The 25,696-nt window shown below is 38.5% G+C and overlaps 1 protein-coding gene across 18 annotated transcripts in view; it reads left to right on the forward strand.

Annotated features, from left to right (window-relative positions):
* LOC122565310 (protein unc-13 homolog A) overlaps positions 1–25,696 on the forward strand; it is a 428,982-nt gene that overhangs the window by 83,573 nt on the left and 319,713 nt on the right. For all 18 annotated transcript variants that reach the window (XM_043721144.1, XM_043721135.1, XM_043721136.1 and 15 more), the window contains one exon: positions 17,605–17,634. Coding sequence is in view for 17 of the 18 variants with exons in the window: in XM_043721135.1 (XP_043577070.1) it covers positions 17,605–17,634 (30 nt within the window). In the remaining variant the exon portion in view is untranslated. The remainder of the gene's footprint in view (positions 1–17,604; positions 17,635–25,696) is intronic.

Genomic DNA, 25,696 nt, shown 5'->3' on the forward strand with positions numbered 1-25,696 from the left:
TTACTAGTAACTTTTCTGGCAATAGTCATCAGAGATACATATCTCCTCATCTTTCAACATCAAAGATTGAGAAGATCCTGTATCTCTTAATATTGTAATCTCTTTACCTGCTGCTCTTGGCCTTTGTGAGTAAACTCTACCTTTTAGAGGGCAGGTATAGGGTTTAAGAAGATCTGGCACTTCTTCCTTAACCAACCTCCGACCAGGTTGTACATTCTGGTGCAGCTTTCTAGCCTCCATTGTGCTTTCCATTACCACTCCAACAAAATTCATTGGCTTATCCTGTTTTCCTACATCTGACTTCCCAGTGCTTTTCCGAACCCACCAACACTGAGTTTCATGTGGCCTACTATGTTGTAGTGAAAACACCGAAGATTCTCTTTTCCCTTCATGGGTTTCCTTTTTACCCTGTGATAAGTTATCTTTATGACCTTCAATGAGATCTACCTTTCCCTTTCCATGTGAGGATTTCTCTTTTCCCCAATTTCTGTCCCTCTTGGGTTGAGATTGAATTTGGAAGCCAAACATTTGATTTATGGACGAACTCATAATAATCAGCCATTTCAGCAACTAATCTTGCCATTAACTCTCTGCTCTTCAACATGAGTTCTCACTACTTTCAAGAAATGAATTTTTGAACTCCTTCAAAATAATCATCTCTCTGAGTGTCATAGGTTTGCTGTATTTTTAATGTCCTTATCCACCTATCAAGATGAGTTTGAAAGGATCAAACAAAGTAAATGTAGATTTGATCAGGGTCCCTCCTTAGATTCCTGAAATGTCTGTAGGCTACTGGCAGAAGCTCATATGCACTTAAGATGGATTTCTTTACCACCTCATATACCCCAGATACTTCCTCTGATACTGATGTGGATACCCTACTAGCTCTACGTACAAGTTTTATTTGGATCAACAAAATCTGCATGGTGACTAGCCACTGCACTTGGTCAGCCACCTTTTTTCAAATGAGATGAAAAAGGCTTTCGCATCCTTCTCATCAAATTTAGGCATTTCCCCTGAATATACAAAACAGTTTCTCACCACACTTTTGGCTACCATGGGTTTGCTCAACCTCACTCTCTTCCTCACTAAGCTTACCTTCAGCCTTCATCTCTATTCTTTTAAGATGACTTTCCTGTTTCTGAAGTTCAATCTCCTGCTCTTTCTCCTGCTCTTTCTGTTTTTCTGAAATGATTTGTTCTTTTTCTCTTTGCTCTGCTTTTAATCATAATTCAAACCATTTCATTTCTATTGCTCTTGCCTTGTCTTTTGCCTCTAACTCAAACTGCTTCATTTTCAACTGAATTTTTGCCATCTCTAAGCATTCTGATGGCATTTCTAGCAAAATTTAAATGGTGAGTCATTGCTGTAATTATATCTCCTTTCCTTCTGGAATGAGGCAGCTCTAACCCCACCTTGTCTGCTAATTCCAGCAGCTTGGCCTTATTCACCTTTTGTAAAACCGCCAAAGTCACTTCTTCCACCCCCAGAAAACTCTTAGTGACTGAAAGAACCATTGCTATCCCAAGCACTGTTTTTAAACCAACTGAAATCAACACCCAGAACGAAATACATTAACACCTGCCACTCACAGCCTTTGAGTCTAACAAACTTAATGCCAATTTAGAACCACAGAACAAATCCCAGATGAGCCCCTAATCTGTTAGGACCAGGTCAGACTCCTTCAAAACATTTCAAGAAAGTGACCCTAACTTTGCTCATTGTTTTAAGCAGGTGTATAGTAGGTATTCCAGAGTGATGCAGCTGGCCCAGTCACTTAGTTTTAAACAAAACAGAATTTTATTTGCAAGATTACTGAATGAAACACAAACAAAAGAGAACAGAATACAGAATAACTTAACCTATCCGAGAGCCCAACAAACTATCCCAACTTAATGATGCTGTTCCAACTACTTGCACAATCCCCATAAACACCTGTTGGCACAGAAGGTAAAATCAAACATAGCATCTTACAGGAGAGCTGTCAGAGAGAGAAGATTAGCATGGACCTGCTTCTTTGGGTCCAGCAGTTTCAAAATTGATGGTTTGTGAAACCCAAACCAGGGAAAAGCTGAGCTGGGAGAACTGGCCACCCCCCTTTCATTGTACAGAAACTTAAAAGCTTATTCAAGTAGATCAACCTCAGACATTTTGGAACCTGTGTCTTTATGATCTCCTGGAAAAAAAAAACAAGGACAACATAATCTTGTTAAAGGAGCAGCATCATCTCATATATACCCTTGTTACTCCTTTCACCCTCCCCTCCAACGTTAAAGTGATGAGCTCACTGATGTTATTCATTACTTTGTCTGAGATCATCAGATTGTTGGTCTCTCCTGCCTCCTTCCTTTCCACTAACTAGTCTGCCCATCTTCCTGTTATTTACTTAGCCTTGTACTCATTTGTTCCTTTTTTTTGATTTTTACCATCTTCCTTGAAGTTATTTCACTTTGTAGCTTAAAGTATGACGCATTCGGAATAAGGTAGATGAACTGATTGCAAATAAAGGTAAATGAATATGATCTCAAACGATTACAGAAACATGGTTACATGGAGATCAAAACTGGGAACTTAACATTGAAGGCTATTTGGAGAGGTAGGAGGGTGGAAAAGGTAGTGGGGTTAAGCACTCTTATCAAGAGATGGAATGAGGACAGTGAGAATGATCTAGGCTCAGTTGATGTAGAGTCTATTTGAGCAGGAGTTAAAAAAATGCAAATAAGGTGTTGGGAGGAGTAATTACAGAGCACTGTACAGTAGGCAGTCTGAAAAAGACTATAATTCCACAAATAATAGGAGCATCTTAAAAATGCACAATAATTATGGGTAACTTTAATCTTCATGTTGATTGGGTTAATAAACTTGGGAAGGATAGCCATGATGACAAATTCAAAGAATGTATTAGTTTGCTCGAGCAAAATGTCATCAAGCTAACCAGGGAGCAGGCTTTCTTGATCTGGTAATGGATAATGAGGCAGGTTTAATAAATGACCTCTGTGTAAAAGATTGTTGAGGAAGTAGTGATCATAACTTGATGATTTAATATTCAGTTTGAGAATGAAAGTCTCAGCTTTAAAACAACTGTGTTTGACTGTTGCTGATATTCCTACCAGAGAAGGAATAAACCTTGACCGTCTCTTTGGTAATAATAAGGGCAAGTGACTGAAGCGATAGTAGGGCAACATTTTGGGTGTAGTAATTATAATTCGATTAGTTTTAAAATAGTTAGGTAAAAGAATAAGCCTTCAATAAAAATTAAAGTTTTTAATTGGTGTAAGGCAAATTTTAATGGTATGAGACAAGAACTTTCAAAAATTAATTGGGTTAAATTGTTTACAGGTCAAGGGACATTTCATAAGTGGGAGGCTTTCAAAAGTGTGATAATGATAATGCAGAGTCATTAAGTTACTGTTAGAGTGAAGGGTACAGATTAGAGAACAGTGGATTAATAAAGATATTGAGGTTCTTGTCAAGAATAAAACAGAATCATATATTAGATATTTTGCAGAAAACATAAAAATGAGGAGCAGGGGCAGGCCATCTGGCCCTTCGAGCCTGCTCCGCCATTCAATAAGATCATGGTTGAGCTTTTCGTGACCTGAGCTCCACTTACCCGTCCTCTCACTGAAACCCTTAATTCCTTCATTATTCAGAAAAAATCTGTCTTAGCATTAAAATCATTTACTGAAGTAGCATTCCAACTACTTCACTGGGTAGGGAATTCCATAGATTCACAACCCTCTGGGTGAAGAAGTTCCTTCTCAATTCAGTCCTATATTCTGCTCCCCCTAATTTTGAGGCTATGCCTTCTCATCCTAGTTTCACCTGCCAGTGGAAACATCCTCTCTATGTCAATCTTATCTATTCCTTTCATAATTTATGTTTCTGTAAGATTTTGCCACCCCCCCCCCCCCCCCACCCCATTTTTCTAAATTTCAATGAATATAATCCACTCTACTCAGTCTGTCCTCATAAGGCAACCCCTCAACTCTGGAATCAACCTAGTGAACCTCCTCTAGTGCCAGTACATCCTTTCTCAAGTAAGGAGACCAAAATTGCATGCACTACTCCAGGTGTGGCCTTACCAGTACCCTGTACATCTGTAATATAACCTCACTGCTTTTTAAACTCAATCCGTTTAGCAATGAAGGACAAAATTCCATTTGCCTTCCTGATTACCTGTTGTACCTACCTTCTGTCGTTCATGTATAAGGACACCCAGGTCCCTCTGCATGTTGCAACTTTTTACCATTCAAGGTAATCCTTTTTACTCTTATTCCTACCAAAATGGATGACTTCACATTTATTAACATTGTATTCCATCTGCTAGACCTTTGCCCACTCACTTAATGTATCTATGTTTCTCTGCAAAGTTTCACAGTCCTCTGCACACTTTGTTCTATAACTTATCTTAGTGTTGTCTGCAAACTATGACACACTACACGTGCTACCCACCTCCAAATCATCTATGTAAATTGTGAATAATTGTGGTCACAACACTAATCCCTGAGGCACACCACTAGTTACTGGTTGCCAACCAGCACTCATTTATCCCCACTGTTTGCTTCCTGTTAGTTAACTAATCCTCTATCCATGCTAATACTTTACACGTAATTTCATGCATCTTTGTTTTCTGCAGCAGCCTCTTGTGTGGCACTTTGTCAAAGGTCTTTTGGAAGGCAAAAAGGCAGATTGTGAGGATGATACAAACAGTTTACAGAAAGATGTAATGTAAGTTGGCAAAAAGTTAGCAAAATGAGCATAATGTGGGAAAATGCAAATTTGTTCATTTTGGAAGCGAGATCAAAACAATATTATTTAGGTGGCAGAAAGTTGCAACACTAAGGCACTTTGGGTTACTTGTGCATGAAATGCAAAGCTAGCACACAGGTGCAGCAGTTAATCAGGAAGGCTAATGGAATTTTAGTCCTTAGTTTCTGGGGTTAGAAGTTTTTTTTCTGCAGCTGTACAAAGTGTTGGTGAGACCACATTTGGAGATATTGTGAGCAGTTTTGGTCCCCTTATTTCAGAAAAAAATCATTTCATTAGATGCAGTTCAGAGCAAGTTCACTCGGATTATCCCTGATATGGAAGGATGAGCAAAGGTTAAACAGGTTGGGAATTCATCACACTGGAGTTTAAAAAGATGAAGGGTGATCTCATTGAAACATTGGACTCTTAAAGGACTTGACAGGGTAAATGTTGAGAGGATGTTTTCTCAGAGTCTAGGACCAGAGGGCATTGTCTGAAAGTAAAAAGGTGATAATTTATCATTGAGATGAGGAAGAATTTCTTTTGAGAGTTGAAAGTATTTGGAATTCCTTGCCGCAGAAACCTGTGGGGGCAGAGTCTTTGTGTATATTTTAAGGCTAAGAGAGGTTCTTGATCAGCAGGGGAATCCAGTGTTACAAGAAAAGGCAAGGAAAGTTATGGGCGGCATGATTCACTGGTTAGCACTGCTGCCTCTCAGTACCACTGAACCAGGTTTGATTCCAGCCTTGGGCGACTATCTGTTGGAGTTGCACATTCTCCCTGTATCTTGTGAGTTTCCTTTGGGTGCTCTTGTTTTCTCCCACAATCCAAAGATGTGCATGTTAGGTGTATTGGCCATGATAAATTGCCCATAGTGTTCAGGGATGTGTAGGTTAGATGCATTAGTCGGGGTAAGTGTAGAGTAATAGGGTAGGGGAAAGGGTCTGAGTGGGATACTCTTCGGAGGGTCAGCGTGGACTTGTTATGCCAAATGGCCTGTTTCCACAATACAGGGATTCTATGAAAGTTAATGTGAAGAATATCAGATCAGCTGTGATCCTGTTGAATGGTGGAAGAGGCTTGAGAGGCTAAATGGCCCACTCATGTTTATAAATATCTTTTTAAGGTGTTATGAGTACATAATTCATAGCTTGGTTCCCTTTTTACCCCTGAAAAAAGATTGACGGGTGATCAAATGTAGATCTCTAAAATTTATAAAAGGTAGATTTATAAAAATTTATAAATATTGATAGAGTAAATAGAAAGACAGTCATAACAGAGGACATCAATATAAAATAGTCACAAACCACCCAATTAGGAAATTCTGAAGAAACATCTTCACCAAAGAGTAGTTAGAATCTGGAACTTGTTGCCATAGGGATTGACTGAAGCAAATGATTGAAGAGAAAAATACAGAAGGTGAGAGAGAGAGAGAGAGATGGGAATAGATGATCGCAATTATAGATTCAGTTGAGAAATGATGGGAGCAGGCTTGCTGGGACTCTAAAGGCTAGAAGTAACTCGTTGGACAAACACATGTTTCTATAGTATATACTCTAAATGATCTTACATAATGTTCATCAGTTTTTTATTGTTATTAAAATTCTTACACTATTAGTCACTTAAACATGATCATGAGATGGAAATGTGAAGCACAAGATAGAGTACGAACTAATCCCAGTTCTTGGAACACTGTGTTGTGGGTATGACATTTGTGAACAGTTGGCAGTAGAATTAAACAGTGAATCTATTAAATGTGTGGTTTACTGAAGCATCAGCTATACTTTGCTTCATTCTGCAGCTGATTATTTTCTTAACTGTTCATGAAAATTCCCTAAGTGGTAAAGAATCATGATGACTTTTTTTGTATAAAGGATACATTTATGATTCACATTGTATGTATTGTACATGGTGACCTTTTTCAGTGTACCCAAAACTATACATTTCACAGATTAACATTTACACCCCCGTCTCCACACAGTTGTTAATAAACAGTCAATTCCAGCATGTAATCTTTACACACTGCCTCCAGACATGATGTTACTAAGCAGAATTCTAGTGCAATAGGAATTTGTATAAAAGAAGCTGATTGAAATGCATCTCCTACCTTCCTTTCCTTTCAATGTTTCCCTTGTTAGATGGGATTTTCTCTGATTTTGTACACATTTTACATTTGAAAAGCTGGAGTGCATTATCTTTTAATTCACTGGCAGGCATGCATAGGTATTATCACTCACTAAACAAGATTTTGAATGATGACTGGTAAACATATTTCTGGGAAGTTGTGGGTGGAGACTTAAGGGAATATGATTCGCTGGAGAATTTCTATTTTGGAATGGTGAAATTTGATTATTTAAAAGATTTTTAACTTTTAAACACTTCTTACCAATAGATTTTGGTTTTACCCATTTCAATGACTACGTAGGCTATCCCACTGTGATATTACCCAAACCCCTTTTGTATTTTATTCACATTAGCACCTCCGTCTCTCTAATCATCTCCTTGTTTCTCTTCACCAAGATCATACCAAAGTTTGCCTGTACTGTCTCATTTCTGCTGGTATTTTAAAAATCATATAGTGCAGAAAGCAGCCACTGTTTAAAAGATCTATCCTATCCAGCCCTGTCATGCTACAATTATTTTAAAAATTCATGGGAAATCGGCATTGTGGCAAGACCATCATCTATTGCCCATCCCTAACTGACCTTGAGAATGTGATACCACCCTTTTTGAATAGCTACAAACCATATGGCACAGGTACACTCATAATGCTGCTAATCAGAAAACTCTAGGATTCTGACTCAGCAACATGTAGGAATGGTGAAATTGTTCCAAATGTGTGTGACTTGGCTGGGTAACTTGCTGGTTTTCATTGTGTCATTTGTCTACTGTCCTTGTGTTAGAGATCATGGCTGTGGAATTTACTGTTGAATGACTCTAGGTGAGTCTCTCCAATGCAGGTACTACAAGTGTACAGTGAAAGTCCATTTTAATGCGGTCAATGGCTTCAAAGCATTAGACTGCAATTTAACTGAACCGTGAATAGGTGATCCCATGTAGAAACAGAAAAGGAAGAAACATAAGCTGAGTAGGAAGTTGGACTGAGCAAGAAATTGGTTTGAATTGGGGCAAAGAAGGAGATGTGACTTGTGGATATGGGGGAATTGGATCTGAATCATGTCAGAGGTGGGGGGGGGGGGTTGGTGGAGTCAAGTTGGATTGGGTCTGAGTGGAGCTGGATTCAGATGGAATTGGCATTGGTGGGAGTTGAGACCCTGTGAACCTGCCACTGTTCTAAGCAAATTTGTACCTTGTTTCAGGGTTTTGAGAATAGATGATACAAATGTCTGTCACTGTACTGTTTAAGGAGTAAGTGATAATGAAGGAGATGGGTGGGAAATTATTTGCGCAGATGTTTTTTCTTGGATGGTTTTGAGCTTTTGATGGAAAGACACTTTATCCATAAAAATGGAGAGTATTCTATCACATTCCTAACCAGTGTCTTGCAGATAATTAACAGGCTTTGAGAATTAAGAGTTATTTGCTCCAGCATTTTTTTCAATAAATTTGTACGATGGGGCTTCACTATCTGGTCCAGTATTTATTGTCCATGGGAAGATGCCTTCATGAACTGCTGGAGTCCATGTGGCTTAGATACACCCATAATGCTCTTGGGGAGGGAGTTCCAGGATTTTGACCCAGTGACTGTGAAGAAATGGCAATATATTTCCAGAACAGTGAGCGACTTGGAGGAAAACTTGCAGGAAGTGGTGATTTCCATTCATCTGAAATAAAGATTTTTTTTTAAAGCATGGGGCATTCTCCAACTAAAATATAATTAATTACTTTTACTGTTAGGAATTAAACACAAGACTTTTGTGAGTGAAAGCGAAAATGTGAAATAGGAGCAGAAGTGGATCATTTTCCCCCTTGAATCTGTTCTGCAATTTAATAAAATCATTTAATAAAGTAACACGATATCTGCATCCTTTTTATTCCAATTTAGTTACCTGCACAACATTAAAAGGAATTAGAATTCAGTACAAAAAGGAAGTTGAAAGAATATACAGTTCTGAATCCTTTGGATGTCCTTGAGGCATAGGTTTTTAACCTGAAACCACAGTTGGTTATTTTTCTTGAACAAGGACCAGTAACAATTATTGCAATTATCTCTTGTCATCTGTTTTGACACTCTCTCTCTTTCAATTAGTGCTGTCAAACTCAGTAGTACTTGGGAGAGACCTCTCAGCCTGTGTCCAGTTCTGCATTCATAGTTCCATCTTCTTCCATCTTGGATGCCTCAAGGACATCCAAAGGATTCAGAACTGTGTATTCTTTCAACTTCCTTTTTGTACTGAATTCTAAATCCTTTTAACGTTGTGCAGGTAACTAAATTGGAATAAAAAGGATGCAGGTATCGTGTTATTTTATTAAATGATTGTATTAAATTGCAGAACAGATTCAAGGGGGCAAATGATCCACTTCTGCTCCTATTTCACATTTTCGCTTTCACTCACAAAAGTCTTGTAATTGATTCCACACAGTAAAAGTAATTAATTATATTTTAGTTGGAGAGTGCCTCATGTTTTTTAAAAAAAATCTTTATTTCATATGAATGGAAACCACCACTTCCTGTAATTTCTCCTCCAAATCACTCACCGTTCTGGAAATATATTGCCATTCCTTCACAGTCATTGGGTCAAAATCCTGGAACTCCTCCCCAAGAGCATTATGGGTGTATCTAAGCCACACGGACTCCAGCAGTTCATGAAGGCATCTTCCCATGGACAATAAATGCTGCACCAGACAGTGAAGCCCTACCATACAAATTTATTGAAAAAAATGCTGGAGCAAATAACTCTTAATTCTCAAAGCCTGTTAATTATCTGCAAGACATTGGTTAGGAATGTGATAGAATACACTCCACTTTTATGGATAGAGTGCCTTTCCATCAAAAGCTCAAAACCATCCAAGAAAAAACATCTGCGCAAACAATTTCCCATCCATGCCAAAAGAACCCCTTGGAATTGCTTTTATATTTCATGTCTGTTAATCTTGTTTTCAGGCTTGATAATTGAATGTGAGATTTAATCTCAAACATAAAGATTCTCAATGTGTAAATCAAAATAAAAGATGAGAACCCTTTTTTGGGGTGTAGCTGACTGGATTCACTGCCCTTGTGGAAAACGTTAATTTCAGCCCTGGGTTTATTTGATCAAATCCACGTCAGTATGATGGAACTTGGTTAATGTGTATGAATTAGGTGATCCCTGTGACCATTTTTAAGACAGTACTTTTGTCCCTTTTTAAAATGATTCCAGTCCTTGAAGGCTCAGGTATTGAATAGCCAAAGGTGTTCCAAGATGTGCAGTTGGGATTATATATTATCTTGACTTTTGCCACTTAACAGTCCAATGTGACAACTGCCTGTCTTGCTGAATGCACATGTTCAGTATGTATTGACTTGCTTTTTGAAAATTACTATTGAATCCTCTTTTGTTGCTCCTTTTTAGGGAGCATATTTCAGATCAAATATTAATCTTGTCACCAATCCATTTTGTAAACTATACTCAATTATTTCTTTCAACTTTCTGCTAGTATATAAAAAAAATACTCCTTATTTATTCTCTCGTAACACTTCATGATATTTAATTTTCTACTGATTCACCCCTTAACCTTCTTTCTAGGAAAAATAATCTCAGCATTTCTATTCTTTCCACATAACAACATTTCCTTATCTCTGTTCCCATTTTGCTAATTTCCTCTCCTCCACCTCTATTAAGACATTTATATTCTAAAGCTTCAAAGGCTAGTAGAAATAGTGAAAGAAATGAGATGTGGACCAAGGAACAGTGTCTTTTTCACAACCTCAGTACATTGAATAATTCATCTCGATCCAATCTTAAGCTTCCAAATCTCTCTCAGCCTGCTGAGTGTTAAAGTCTACTGTTCTGTCCAGTATGATAGTTGGGGTGCTGTTACTGGGATGCTTATGCTCAATTGCATATAAATCTAGGTTCTTACTGTTGACCACTAATAAGTAACGAAAATGAAATATGTATTATTGTGAACATTGGGCAATATTAGAGACTCGATGTGATGTGCTTTTGACCAGATTGATTTCCTTCTTGCACTGCTTACAATTACATCAGAAAAATTAGCAAATCATCAGAGAGCTATTGGTTTCTGTTTTAACTATACCCGGTGTCTTTAGACGAATTGATGTTGTAAACATATCGATCTTCCTGGCTTTTTCAGTTTGAAAGTTTACATACTTGCGTTCAATGAAGAGGTCAATTAGGTTATTTTATTTTAATATTTATTCAGTTGATTGATAGGAAGATAACTATTGTCATCTCTGCAGGTGAGCTCATGTATTGTTTTAGCTGTAACTGCCGTTGAGTTTCATCTGCATTTATTTATTCAAAACTGAACTGGGCCAGTTATATAAACACTGGCAATAAAGGTGGGTCAGAGACTGAGAATTCTGTAGCAAATTAACTCATCCCAAAACCTGTCTTCCATTTACAAGATACATATCAGGAATGTAATAGAATGCCCTCCTTTTCTCTGGGTGAGGGCTGCACCAGCAACATTCAAAAATCTTGACACCATCCTGGATGAAGGTTGCTTAATTAAGCCCCCACGTGTAGGATTTTAGGGTTCTCTTCAATTGTAAACACCAAATCAATTATGATTATAGACCGAATTTGATAGAATCAAAGTTTTACCAGTTTTGATTAGTTTCTAAGACTCGTTGTAAGTACAAATATGTTAAAGGTTTTACAGAATTCATTAAACCTATCATAAAGTAATAATTCTCAATAAAACACTTTTTCATTTGAGCAACTTTGGGATGCCAATTCATGATACTGATTTGACTTGGCACAAGTCTCAATCTCTTTTTTTTCTCTGAGGTTTTTCTTACTTCCTTCTTGTGCACCAAATTCCTAAGATTCACAATTTTTAAAACCCTTTTTGATGGGAACTCTTGTGTATGATTTGTGACATCCTTACTTTTTAATTGGCTTTTTAGTGTGGGAAAGTTCATGGTCAGTATTGGACTGGCTAGGTAGCATTTACTCAATTCCTGATTTGTTTTCTTGAAAGCCAGCTGTCATCTTATGGATATCATTTTCACTTGTCTCCTGATTCAGTATTTGACGTGCCAATAACTTTTGTAACAGCTTGTCCTTTTAGCTTACCAACTTCACAAATATTAACCAAGGTAACACAGCATCAAAGGACAACTGTGTATCTAGATAGAGTAGGAAATGTCACTTCCCAGTGATGATCCTACATTCCAAATGTGTCAGTTGATGTTTCTACAAGGATCAAAGTGACTACAATGTTTACTACAGAGAGTAAATCCAAAGGTATGTGCACACAAACGCGCACGTATACACCCATAGGCCTGTCAAATGCTTGAGCCATTTTAAGATTTAGATTAAAAAAAAGTCTTTGAGTAAAAACATTTATCCTTTTTTATATTATTAGCCTTAGCTTACATTTGATTAAACTATGAAACTGATCATAAAACCATAAACTAAAGAACTGACTTTTGACCTCTGCCATTTGTCTGAGACAATGGGAACTGTTTTACGACTAACTAAATTCGAACAAAACCTACTGAGACATGGTGACTTTTGGGTTAAACTGCTACCACTCATCTCTGCCTCTCTGATGAGAGAACAGCCCTGTGGTCTGGTAACATTGTGGCACTTTTGCTGTTATGTTATCTAGGTTTCATAAATATTTGGTTCTGGATGTAATTGAGTTTAGATGAACCTCTAATTTAAATCAGCTTAACTAATAAGTAAACTCTGTTCAATTGAGGAATGTTGAAAGTTCTCATTTGTAAATGCTATTATTGAAAATAAACTATTGTAATTATTAGTTATCTTATTTAAATCAGAAAATCTTTCAGCCACAGTTTTGGAGAAGTAGACTACTTGTTTCATACATTGTATCAATGTCGCTAAGTTATTTTGTGCTTCTGTTTTGATAAGTTTTTAAATTCATTTAAGACTGAAAAGATTTTGAGTTCATGCTCTTTTCAAAATGTATATATTATTATTGTAAACCCATAATAATTCTAGTACACTGATTATTGCAAACAGGTTTATTATTAATCCTGAGGAGCTTGCAACTCAGCATGATCAAAATACTAAAATTTGAAGCTTCTGGAGAAAAACAAATAAATACTCTAAACTTTGGAAATAGTACAATTTAGCAGAAATTGGAAAATAAAACTACAGTCTGTTCTTCTATAACATGTTTCTTAAGTGTAAATTGGTTTTAACATAGTCATAGAGTCATAGAGATGTACAGCATGGAAACAGACCCTTCGGTCCAACTTGTCCATGCCGACCAGATATCCCAACCCAATCTACTCCCACCTGCCAGCACCCGGCCCATATCCCTCCAAACCCTTTCTATTCATATACCCATCTAAATGCATCTTAAATGTTGCAATTGTACCAGCATCCACCACATTCTCTGGCAGCTCATTCCATACACTTACCATGTTTGAAGAATTTAGACTGTTATTTCTAGAACACAAACTTTCCTTACCTGTATTGGCTATAACTCATTTCTGGCCCCATGAGTTTAAATGGTGTGGCTATTGCACGATTTTCTTATCATGCAAGTTCGTACAAGAATGGAACAATTGCCTTAATTAGAACCAACTGTACTTCGTGCAGTAAAAGTTTGATTTAGCAATGCACAATGGTTCTGACATAATGCGATTGTTCCATTCTTGTACGATCTTGGAACATTCGCCTTAATTAGAACCAACTGTACTTCGTGCAGTAAAAGTTTGATTCAGCAATGCACAATGGTCCTGATATAATGCGATTGTTCCATTCTGTTATGATCTTGCGTTATAAGAAAATGCTGCCAAATGTGCTCCAGCAATTTTGTTTCAGATCTCCACCATGCACATATTTATTTTATAGTAATGTAATTACTGATTTAAATTTGAATAAGGCATCAGTGCTATGGGCATTTTGAATTTCTATTTGGAATTTTCAATTTATTTTATTGATTTGTACTCATTGTATTCAACTATAGGAATTCTATAAATGAAAGATTGTACCACTCTGTGAAACAACAGGATTAATCCGAATATGGGTAGCATTGCATATTTAACCTCCAAGAGGATGTCAACTTCACAAAAACCTTCCACCCTGATGTTAGGTTCACCTGAGCTATCTCGGATACCTCTCTCCCCTTCCTGGACCTCTCCGTCTCCATCTCCTGATCCATCTCAATAGTGCATTTGAATTTAATGTCCATAACTTCCACATCTACCTGGACTACAGCTCCACCTACCCCGCTCCTCCTGTAAAAATGCAGTCCCTTATTTCCAATTCCTCTGCCTCCGTCGTATCTGCTCCCAGGAGGAGCAATTGCATTCCAGGACATCCCAGATGGCCTCCTATTTCAAGAACTGCAGTTATCCTCCCACATGATCAACAATGCCGTCCAGCGCATCTCCTCTGCCTTCTGCCTTGGAGCCCTACCCCTCCACCCGCAACAAGGATAGAACCCTGCCCCAGTCATCAACTTCCACCCTTTTAATCTCTGGATACAGTGCATTATCTTCCACCCTTTCCACCACATACAATCAGACCCCAACACCAGAGATATATTTCCCTCCCCACCCCTATCAGCATTCCTCTGAGACCATTCCCTCCACGACTCCCTCATTAGGTCCACCCCCCCCCCCCCCCCCAACAACCCACTCTCCACTCTCAACACCTTCCCTTGCTACCGCAAGAGGTGTAAAACCTGCGCCCACACCTCCCCCTCACCTCCGTCCAAGGTCCCAAAGGATCTTTCACATCAGGCAGAGATTTTCCCGCACATCCAAACACCTTATCTACTGTCTGTTTATCTCAATGTGGTCTCCTCTACTTTGGGGAGGTGGGATGCCAACTCGTAGAGTGTTTCAGGGAACACCTCTGAAACATATGCACCAAACAGTCCCATTGCCCTGTGGCCGACCACTTCAACTCCCCCTTACACTCTGCTAAAGAATTGTTGCGAGCATCCTCCGCCAAATCCAAACCACATGATGACTGGAGGAAGAGCGCCTCATCTTCTGCCTTGTGACCCTCCAACCACATGGCATCAATGTCAACTTCACCAATTTCCTTATCTTCCCTCCCCCACCTTATCCCAGATCCAACCCTTCAACTCGACACTACCCTCTTGACCTGTCTTACCTGTCCATATTCCTTCCCACATATCTGTTCCACCCTCCCCTCTGACCTATCACTATCACCCCCCCCACCTGCATCTACCTATCACTTTCCAGCCACCACCTGCCATCCCTCCACCCTCGCCCTCCTATTTATCTCTCAGCCCCCTTCTTCCTTCCATGCCCCCTTCCCCCCTCGCCCAGTCATTCTTGAAGAAGGGCTTATGCCTGAAATGTTGACTCTTCTGCTCCTTGGGTGCTGCCTGACCTGCCGTGCTTTTCCAACACTGCACTTTTCAATTTTAAAAAGCAAATCTAGTTACTGTTCATAGATGTTAATGATACTTAGCGATGTCCCTACTGTGTAAGCTGTGCAAATATGACATATGCTGGACAAGTGTAATTTAATCAGTTATTTCTAACCTTTAAACAAAATACCCAGTATTGTCAACGTTGCCAAGATTAGTTGTTAAAATAATAACTGCACTATGTAGGTAATTTAGCAAACAGATTGAAAAGGTTTTTCTAAAATCTGTCTCCTGAATTGCTGAAACGATATAGTGAAAAGTGTGCAATGAGTGGAGCTTTCCTGATTTACATCTTCCTGGTTCTTTATGCTGTTTTTGAATTATTCCTACTGACAGCTGACAGCTGACAAGTACATTTGACAGAGACTTTTAAATGGACTGTGCTGTTATGTGAGGAAGACATTTTCATGTATGAACTATATTTGCAGGCTTTCAAGTAAAGTCATTGTGGGGCAAAGGCAGCCGATCAAGATGCTTCAGTATTCTTAACTGATTGTACCTGCTTCAAAACAAAACACTCTTTTGTGTTTCCTTAACATTGAATATAATAATTTATTTCAAAAAATAGAGCCGAGTTCTAATGAAGTCACTGGACTCAAAACATTAACTTTATTCTCTTGCACAAATGCCAAACCTCCAGTAATTTCTGTTTTTGTTTCAGATCTCCAGCATGTACTGATCTGTGTTTTATAATTATGTAAATATTTATTTAAATTGGAATAAGGCTTCAGTGCTGTGGGCATTTTGAATTTCTATTTGAAATTTTCAATTTACTTTATTGATTGTACTCAATTGTGTTCAACTGTAGGAATTCTATAAATGAAAGCTTGTATTCTACTGTGAAACAACAGGATTAATCTGAATATGGGTAGCACGGAACATTTATTTCTTGAAGCCCATTTTTTAATATCTGTATGAGCACTATGTTTCATCATAAAGCTGTAATTCTATTCAGGTTACGGTGCTCCAAATTATAGGTGGTAATTTGTTTTGTTGATTGCAACAAAAGGGTACTCTGCCATTTTTTTTTGCAATTTGATGAAGGAGAACGAATCAATTATTCTGAATCTCTGATCAAAACAGCGAAAGTTTACAATACGCAAATTATGGGATCACAAAATCGGTGCTTTCTGAAGTTGCGAAAGGAAATTGAGTTTTTGCTTGTCTATTCTTGGTGACAATAAACGTTTCTGCTGGAAACTTTAGTCATAGCTGCTACCACTGCTTTTAGCAATTCTTTATTCACATCTTGAAGTAAAATAGAGAACATGAATTATACTGGAAATAGATGTGTGTTCGAGTTTATACTATATACTTTTTCAAGCTTGGGCATTAGTGTACTATTCTGCTAACGGACATGGCACTGTGTTTCATCACTGATAGGTGCATTATTGCAACAAACACAAAATTCCAATGAGCCTTCTATCAATAAATTGTTACATTCATAACAGCAATAAAACTGTCATCCTCCTGAAAGCAAATTAGTGTGATTGTGCTCAATCAACAATTTCAGAAATATTCATTAGAATTGTGAGTTTGTATTCTTAAAGTGTTTAAAACATCAGTGTTTCAAAATGGGAATTAGACATGGAAGGTATTAGTAGAAGAGTTGAGGAAGTGAGTGAAGGCGAAAGTGGTGAATTTTGAAGAAGTTTTTGAGACTGAGTCCAAATGTAGAAAGAAGTAGACATTTAGAAAGAGAATCCTAGACTACAAGAGTAAAATGGAATGCTCCTATTGCAAACCTTGGGCAGAATGAATTCCCAAATGCCCCTTGATTGGGCATTCTCTGTCATATGGAGGGATGATGTGCAGCAAGGGCTGTTCCTGCTTAAGGACCCACTCCACATTCTCCATCCCCTCACACAGTAGCCCGTATCCCCTTGTTGGGATCAGCTACCTGACTGACATTTAAGAATCTGCTTCACTCTTCACCGATGCTGCTAAGTCTGCTGAGTTCCTCCAGCATTTTACTTTTATTTGACATTTAATTTGTCAGGGATCCTGAAAATGATTGTCGTGTGATTTCTGCCAGCTCTGTACAGCTGTTGCAACCATTAAGTTCAGCCCTTCATTTACGTGTGGAATTTATTTTGATGTAATTCTATTAATACCTAAACAAAATTATTATTCCAAATTAGTCAAAAACATTTTTTGACTGCCTAGCAGTAGCTACACTTGTGAAGTAAGGATCAGAATTAAGGACACAATATTGTAAACTTGGTTCTATGAACTCCATCTCGGAGTGTGCATGATCATTGAATTATTCTGAATACTTACTGCAGTGACTGAAGTTAAACTTCAAATAGAATATAATTCTTTTTCTTCTTTTTTCAGTTAAGAAAGCAAAACTTGATGGACCACAAGGTAAGTTTTTGTTTTACCTAATTCGTCTGGGGAATTTTTAACTAGTCATGTTCATAGTATTTGAGTCTTCATAAATTAATAATGAATATTTCAGTAAAAGAACATTTTTTCTTGGTAGTTTTGACCACAAGTTGACAAGATAGGTGGAGATTATGGAGGTGACAATAATGCCAGTACTAGGTTCTGTTATCGCTATCAATTTTAGATCATTGTTAACAATTGACAGTGTCTTTTGTGTATGTTATAGATACAGTTTACTGATGTAGTTGGATTGGAGAAACTGTGTGCACCAAGTATAATTGGGTACAATTTAACTTCTAGCTGAAAGACCTAAGTAAATTATAATTATAGACTGGTCATTTTGGCTTGATCTAAAAGCTGGTCCTGATTATTTACAAGTTGAAAAGTGTGATGCTTGAAAAGTACAGCAGGTCAGAGGCAGCATCAGAGGAGCAGGAGAATTGACATTTTGGGCATAAGCCTTTCATCAGGAGTGTTCTCCTGTTCATCAGATGCTGCCTGACCTGCTGTGCTTTTCCAGCACCACACTTTTCGACTCTGATCTCCAGCATCTGCAGTACTCACTCTCCTGATTATTTACAAGACTCATTCTGGATACGAGTATGGTTTCATGCATTTTATGAAATTGATTACATTTATCATAACCAATACACGAGAACTAATGCTCGATAAACGCAGTAGTTTTCACTGCATCTACTTCAGGATGCTAATTGCCTGGGCTCGCATGTCATCTTCTGTTCTATTGGCTGAAGTTCTTTCTTGTGCATCAAACTACCATAAATGAATGAATATTAACTCTTTCTAACCACTATTCCCTATGCATGTGCAGAGGCCTTTTGCACTCTATTTGGTATGTAAGTGCTTTAATTCATTCACATAGGCCTGTTACATGCTTTGTTACAAAATGAAACCAATTAAAGAACATAAAACAATGACCTTACTTTTTATTTGGGCCTATTTGCTTCCTTCTTGATGGAATCATTTCACAACTAACCACAGTAAAACTAAATATACTTTAATTTCTCAATCACTAATCAAATCAAAATTTTTAATTATTGGAAAAGAGCTCAATGCTACTATTGAGAAAAATTAGACAGGCATTTTATACAGAGTTCATGTGAATAACACAAAGCAATGTTGCTCCTTACTTTGCTCATATAAAAAAAATGTTGTTTTCCTTTTACATGTGATAACATGTGAAGGTACAGTTCTACATGTGTTGAAAGCTATTTTTTATTTTTAAAGGATGATTCTTATTGTATAATTGTAAAGTGTTATCAATAGAATATGAAATTATGCACTGCATCACAGCCATGCACAATTCAATATTTATGGTGCGCTTTTCATCAGAGATCATCGAACCATAAAGGTTCTCAGCACATTGGTAGGTCAATTATCCCTTTACCTATACTTACTTTTTGAAAAAGGCTTAATTTGTACAACTTTTAATGAAAAATCATTTTCTTTAAAATGGAGAAACAGCTACACACCAAATAGAAGTTGATACTGTAAGACTCAAGAAGCCACAGAGAGATGGAATAACAGCCCGATTTACAAGGAGAATTTCAGAAGACTGGGACAAAAGTATTACCCTTTAATGATAAGATCAGTTTCAATCCTAGTCACTGTGCAGCCTTTTCATCAAAACCTTCATAGATGGCACATGGTGTGATACGCATTTCTAATTCTATTCTCAGTTCTTTATCTTTAATATGTACAGGGTAAATATACTTATTAAACAAGATACCACTGTACTAGGGGCTCTGTGTCCAAAGAAGGGTTATGCCCAAAACGTCGAGTCTCTTGCTCCTTGGATGCTGCCTGACCTGCTGTGCTTTTACCAGCACCACGCTTTATCAACTAATACTTAAATAAAATGAGTAACAATGTCAGTATTTGAACCAAATCTGAGTTTTGCTTCCAGTGCAGCTTTTACCTGATCTTAATTAATTAACCAGCATGAGTTGGCATTCCACTCTGCAGTTAGGAAACTCTTTAGGTCACAGTTGGTATTTAATCACCATGAAATATGAATCTTTCAACATTTTTAAGGAGAATTGTGCAGCAACTAAATAAAAGTCACTGATATATTCACTTTATAGAGCATTTTTGACATGGTGTAACAGGAACATAAACAAGTGTTGATATATGGTTTAAGGGATGAGGTATTAGGTCAAATGACCAAAAACTTAGTAGGTTTAATGAAAAGGAGAAAAACTTGGGAAGGAATTCCAAAACTTAGTGTTAATTGCAGCAAAGTTTGAGTACCTGTAATGTATTGATGTGGTAGGCATTAATTGCTCTTATAAGGTGATCTTATAATTGCTTTAATAGGGGATAAAAAACTTACATTGATACAGTGTTCTTCACTACTGTTGAACTTTTCAAAAGACTTCTTCATGAAATACTTTAATTGTGGTCCTGTTGTAATTTTAAAAATGTGTCAATTATTTTGCACATAGCAAACTTTCCAGACTCAGCAATGTGATCATGGGCAAATTATCTGCTTTTGTAAAAACAAAGTACTGCATGCGCTGGGGAAAAGAAAAAAAAAACTCAGGAGGTCAGCAGTAAAGGGGAGGCAGTAATGTCACTGGGCTAGTAATTCAGAACTCCAGGCTACTGCTCTGGGCACATGATTTCAAATCCCACCAAATAGTTCATTTGGAATCTGACCCAATGGTAACTATATAACCATTGTCAATTGTCATAAAAATCTATCTGGTTTCCTGCTGTCCTTTAGGGAAGTAAATCTGTCATCCTTTTCTGGTCTGGCCCACCCATGACTCCAGATTTATAGTAACTTGATTGACTCTTAACTGTCCTCTGAAATGGCTTAGTAGGCCATTCAGGTCAAGGGGAAATTGGGGCCCAGCTAGCGATGTATGCCATGCCATGTACAAATAAAAAAAAAACGTGGAGAGACAAATAGAGTTAACGTTTGGGGAACACTGTAGTAATAGAGGATAGAGATAGGTGAAGATTGTGTGTTACTGTTATCAGCTCTGCTGAAAGCCATCCCAAGGAAAGCCATCACAACACTGGAAGGGAAAGGCGTTATAATCAAAATAGAGGACAATGTTCACACTTGAACTTAATGTTGAACTTTGAAGACTATAAAGTGCCTAAGTGGAAAAGGAGATCTGTTCCTCCATCTTGTACTGGGCTTCACTGGAATACTATAGTAGGTTTAGGAGAGAAATGCTAATATGAGAGCAAAATGGTGAATTGAAATGGCAGGAGTTTGGAAGTCTGGAATATTTCTTATTGGACAGAACAGAGGTGTTCCAAAAAGGGGCCACCAAGTCTGGATTTGGTGCCACCAATGTAGAGGAGAATACAATAGTCTAAATTGAAAGAGGTTTATGTACTTAGCTGATTTACTTGGAAGGTGTGTTGGATAGTGAGGATGGTGAAAGTTAAAGATCTAGAGTTAAACTTTCTGTGATTACATGAGGAGATGCCATGAAGGGTGAAGAGCTGTTAGATGTGACTGAGGAACAGACCACTGTGATATTGATTTTTAGGTAGATGTCACCGATGTTATGACCAGTTCCTGGGTGAGGTTCCCAATTTATTACAGTTCCAGACAGGATTCCCCAATTGATCCTGGGTAAGTGATGGTGAAATAGCTCCCTTTATTTATCCACTTTTCCATTGGTCACAACAAGGTTAATTTAGAAAGGAATCCTTTTCCTTTGCTTGCCTTTCTCCCAGACCAAATAAATTTGTTTTAAAAGCCAATTTAACCAGGCTTTGTTGAATTATAATTTAATAAATTCAAGAAGAAGTAATAACGCAACACGTGGATTAGAAATAAGTGAGCCCAGAAAAACTAAAATGTTTTAAATCAGCCTGTGAATTGTTTTGAAGACCACACATTGGTATGTTGTAGTTGTTACATTGGGTGATACTGAGAGCACTAATGTTGGTAGGTAAACAGTTGGTTTTGAGATGCTTGATTTTATAGCGCAGCTGAAAAGCCTTTGTCCTGTTTCCAAATTTCATTTACTTATCATCCTGTGCCAAGTGATCTATGTCGTGATGACACACTGTAACCCCGATCACAAAATGGATGTATTCAACTAGAAATTGCAACGTGTGTTACAAAAGCTGACTGTGGATGTAAATTCAGTGGCTGTCTGGAGAGGAAACTGGGAATGATGTAGCTAGAGGTGCTGGGGAACTTCAAATTGCAGCCCTTTAAAGGGAGATAGGCAAGTCAGAACCTTGGTCTCATGTGGCTACAAGGGCTGACTCTCTTCCCTCATCCACCGCCTGCACTACCAAAGCCATCTCTGAGGCACTATGGCTCAAACTGCAGAAGTTTTGTTTCCTTCTTTTCAAGATGACACACAAGCAGGAATTAAAAGTCAGTTTCAACCTTGGTCTGTTTAATTTAAAAGAGAACCCTTCCCTTGTAGATAACTTTTTTCTCCCACACCAAATTCATTAAAATGAATTTGTTTTATTGTCTTGGATCAAGAAAAGAGTATATTTACATATTATTGTAAGTGATACATGAGAAGAAATAATAATGTAACACAGATTAGATATGAGAAGTGAGCCCACAAAAGCGAAATGTTTTCAAGTAAATATATACTAATCAGTCTATCAGTTCTTTGAGATGTTGCAGTTATTGCATTAGATGATATTGGTAGCACTGATGTTGATAAGCGAACAGTTGATTTGGAGATGCTTGACTTTGCCGGTCAGCTGAAAGTCTTTGTGTCATTTCCTTTCAACTGCGGTTTTATTTGAATCCTGGCTTTGGCAAAGAAGGACAACTTCCTTTCTTTAAATTTGTGAAACAAAGATAACAAAGGGTTTTACAGCTGTGACACTCAAGACACCAACCTTTGCCCACTAGTGCACATAGACCAGGGTTTGATCTAACTTTTAATCCCTGTTCGTGATATCCTTGAAAGATGAAGACACAAACATGTCTGCAGTTTGGGACATAATCCACAGGATTGGCTTTCTGCTGAGAGTATGGGGTGTCACCCCCTGTAGCCACAATTGATCGCAATTTAATTTGTTTTGAATTTCAGTTCTTCCTTTGAAGGGTTGCCATTTGAATTTCCCTTAGCGTCTTTTAGGTGTAACATTCAAAGGTCCCTGTCTAGATACCCACTGAATTTGCACCTGGAATCATCTTACCCGATATGTCCATTTTTGAAACCAAGACACATTGCAATTAAAAGTTTAATTAAAAGGTAGTCCAGACTTTGTTGCCATGTTGTACATCACTGACATGAGAATTATAGGCGCATGAGATTTGGTGTTACTATCCAAATATTTATGATGTCAAATCCTACTGATGTGACCTCAGAGTACTTAATTTCAGTGGTAAACATTTCCATCGGCACCATAACCATAACCACTCTTGTGCTTGTATTTCATGCATTGAAATTAGCATGTTTTTAAAATAAAATATGCTAATATTAATTATTTTTCAGTCAAAAGTTAAACATGCATTAACAGACCAGAAACCAATAATGCCAGGAATCTGTAATTATATGGCACTTTTTGGCACTTTAACTTAATGGAACATTCCAGGGATTTATCTAGGCATTGTAAAGAACGTACTGGACCTTGTAAGGAAATAATTGGTCAGATGACCAAACGCTTGACTATGTTAAGTTTTAATGTGTGCATTAAAGGAGGAAAGTAGAGAGCTGGAGAGAGATAATTCCAGAACTTAGGGCCTATGTAAACTCCTCCAAGTCTAATTTTTGTCCAAGGTTGATATTAGCAATAATTGATGCATTTTTGGTAGTGCTCTCAACCCATCATCTAGAACAAGGTGCATGGGAATGCTATCACTTTCAAATTTGTGTTTAAGTCATACATCATTTCAACTTTGATATATAGCTATTTTTCACCAAGACTGTTTTAAAAATTTGAAACTCATCAACCCTCTAAACATGACACTGGGAAGTATGCAGCAGTGTGTCATATGGTCCCTGACCTGCTCTTCTGATATTCAATACAATCGTTGCTGATCTTCTGCCTCAACTCTACTTTTTCGGATTCCCCCCACCCCCCACACCCCCATCCCTTGATCTCCTAAGAAACCAAGGGTCCATCCCATCCATCTCACCTGGAGTCCACATCCTTCTGCGTGAGAGAATTTGAAAGATTCACATCACTGAGTGAAAAATTGGTCATCTTAGAATTGCGATTGACCCACACCATATCAACATTCATAAATCAGAATTAAAGTTATAACCTTCCTTTTTGTGAATCCTGTAAACCCCATCTCCTTCCTGAAATGATCTAAGAAGTAAGGGAGTTTCTTCAGCCTTTTCCGATGGACTTGCATTTGTCTTGACTGTACTCCTGTGTTCTGTATTTTCCAGCGAAGTAACCTCCAAGTAAACTGTGAATTTTTTGCTGAGATTGCCTCTCATTGTAAGAGAACCTTCAGTTGATGGACTGTAATGGTGTTAACATTTATAATATAGGCAAGAGCATAGAACATAGAACATTACAGTGCAGTACAGACCCTTCGGCCCTCGATGTTGCGCAGCCCTGTCATACTAATCTGAAGCCCATCCCACCTACACTGTTCCATGTACATCCATATGCCTGTCCAATGATGACTCAAATGCACTTAAACTTGGCGAATCTACTACCGATGTAGGCAAAGCATTCCATACCCTTACTACTCTGAGTAAAGAAACTACCTCTGACATCTGTCTTATACCTATCTCCCCTCACTTTAAAGTTGTGTCCCCTCATGTTTGCTGTCCCCATACTTGGAAAAAGGCTCTCCCTGTCCACCCTATCTAACCCTCTGATTATCTTGTATGTCTCTATTAACTCACCTCTCAACCTTCTTCTCACTAACGAGAACAGCCTCAAGGCCCTCAGCCTTTCCTTGTAAGACATTCCTTCCTTACCAGGCAACATCCTAGTAAATCTCCTCTGCACCCTTTCCAAAGCTTCCACATCCTTCTTATAATGCAGTGACCAGAACTGTACACAATACTCCAAGTGTGGCCATACCAGAGCTTTGTAGAGCTGCAGCATAACCTCCTGGTTCTGGAACTCAATCCCTCTATTAATCAAGGCCAAAACACTGTATGCCTTCTTAACAATCCTGTCAATCTGGGTGACAACTTTCAGGGATCTGTGTACATGGACACCGAGATCTCTCTGCTCATCTGCACTCCCAAGAATCCTACCATTACTTTGCATTCCGATTACTCCAGCTAAAGTGTATCATCTCACACTTGTCCACATTAAACTCCATTTGCCACCTCTCAGCCCAGCTCTATGTCTTTCTGCAACCTACTACATCTTTCGCCACTATCCACAACTCCACCGACCTTAGTGTCGTCCGCAAATTTACTAACCCACCCTTCTAAGCCCTCAACCAGGTCATTTATAAAAATGACGAACAGCAGTGGACTCAACACCGACCCTTGCAGTCCGCCGCTAGTAACTGGACACCAATATGAACATGTTCCATCAACTACACCCCTCTGTTTTCTTTCAGCAAGCCAAATACTGACCCAAACTGCTATGTCTCCCACAATCCCATTCCTCTGCATTTTATCCCTCCAGACCTCACTGAGAACGAACGATCAGTCCTCAGCAAAGGACTCACCTTCATCCCACTCCGTCCATGCATCAATGAATTTAATACACACCGTGACGTCGAACACTTCTTCCGCTGCCTCCGCCTCCGAGCTTACTTTCACAATCAGGACTCCCGCCGACCTTCCGAGGACCCCTTCGCCCACATCCAACACACTGCATCCACCTGGACACCCAGTGCTGGCCTATTACCCGCCCTCGACCTCTTCATTTCCAACTGCCGCCGGGACATTAACCGCCTCAACCTGTCTACCCCCCCTCCCCCACTGCAACCTCTCACCCTCACAACGCGCAGCCCTCCAATCCCTCTGCTCCAATCCCAACCTCACCATCAAGCCAGCAGATAAAGGGGGCGCAGTGGTAGTCTGGTGCACTGAACTCCACACCGCTGAAGCCAAATGCCAACTCAAGGACACCTCTTCCTACCGCCCCCTCA

This window comes from Chiloscyllium plagiosum, chromosome 31 (genome assembly GCF_004010195.1).
Source record: "Chiloscyllium plagiosum isolate BGI_BamShark_2017 chromosome 31, ASM401019v2, whole genome shotgun sequence".
Taxonomy (NCBI): Eukaryota; Metazoa; Chordata; class Chondrichthyes; order Orectolobiformes; family Hemiscylliidae; genus Chiloscyllium; species Chiloscyllium plagiosum.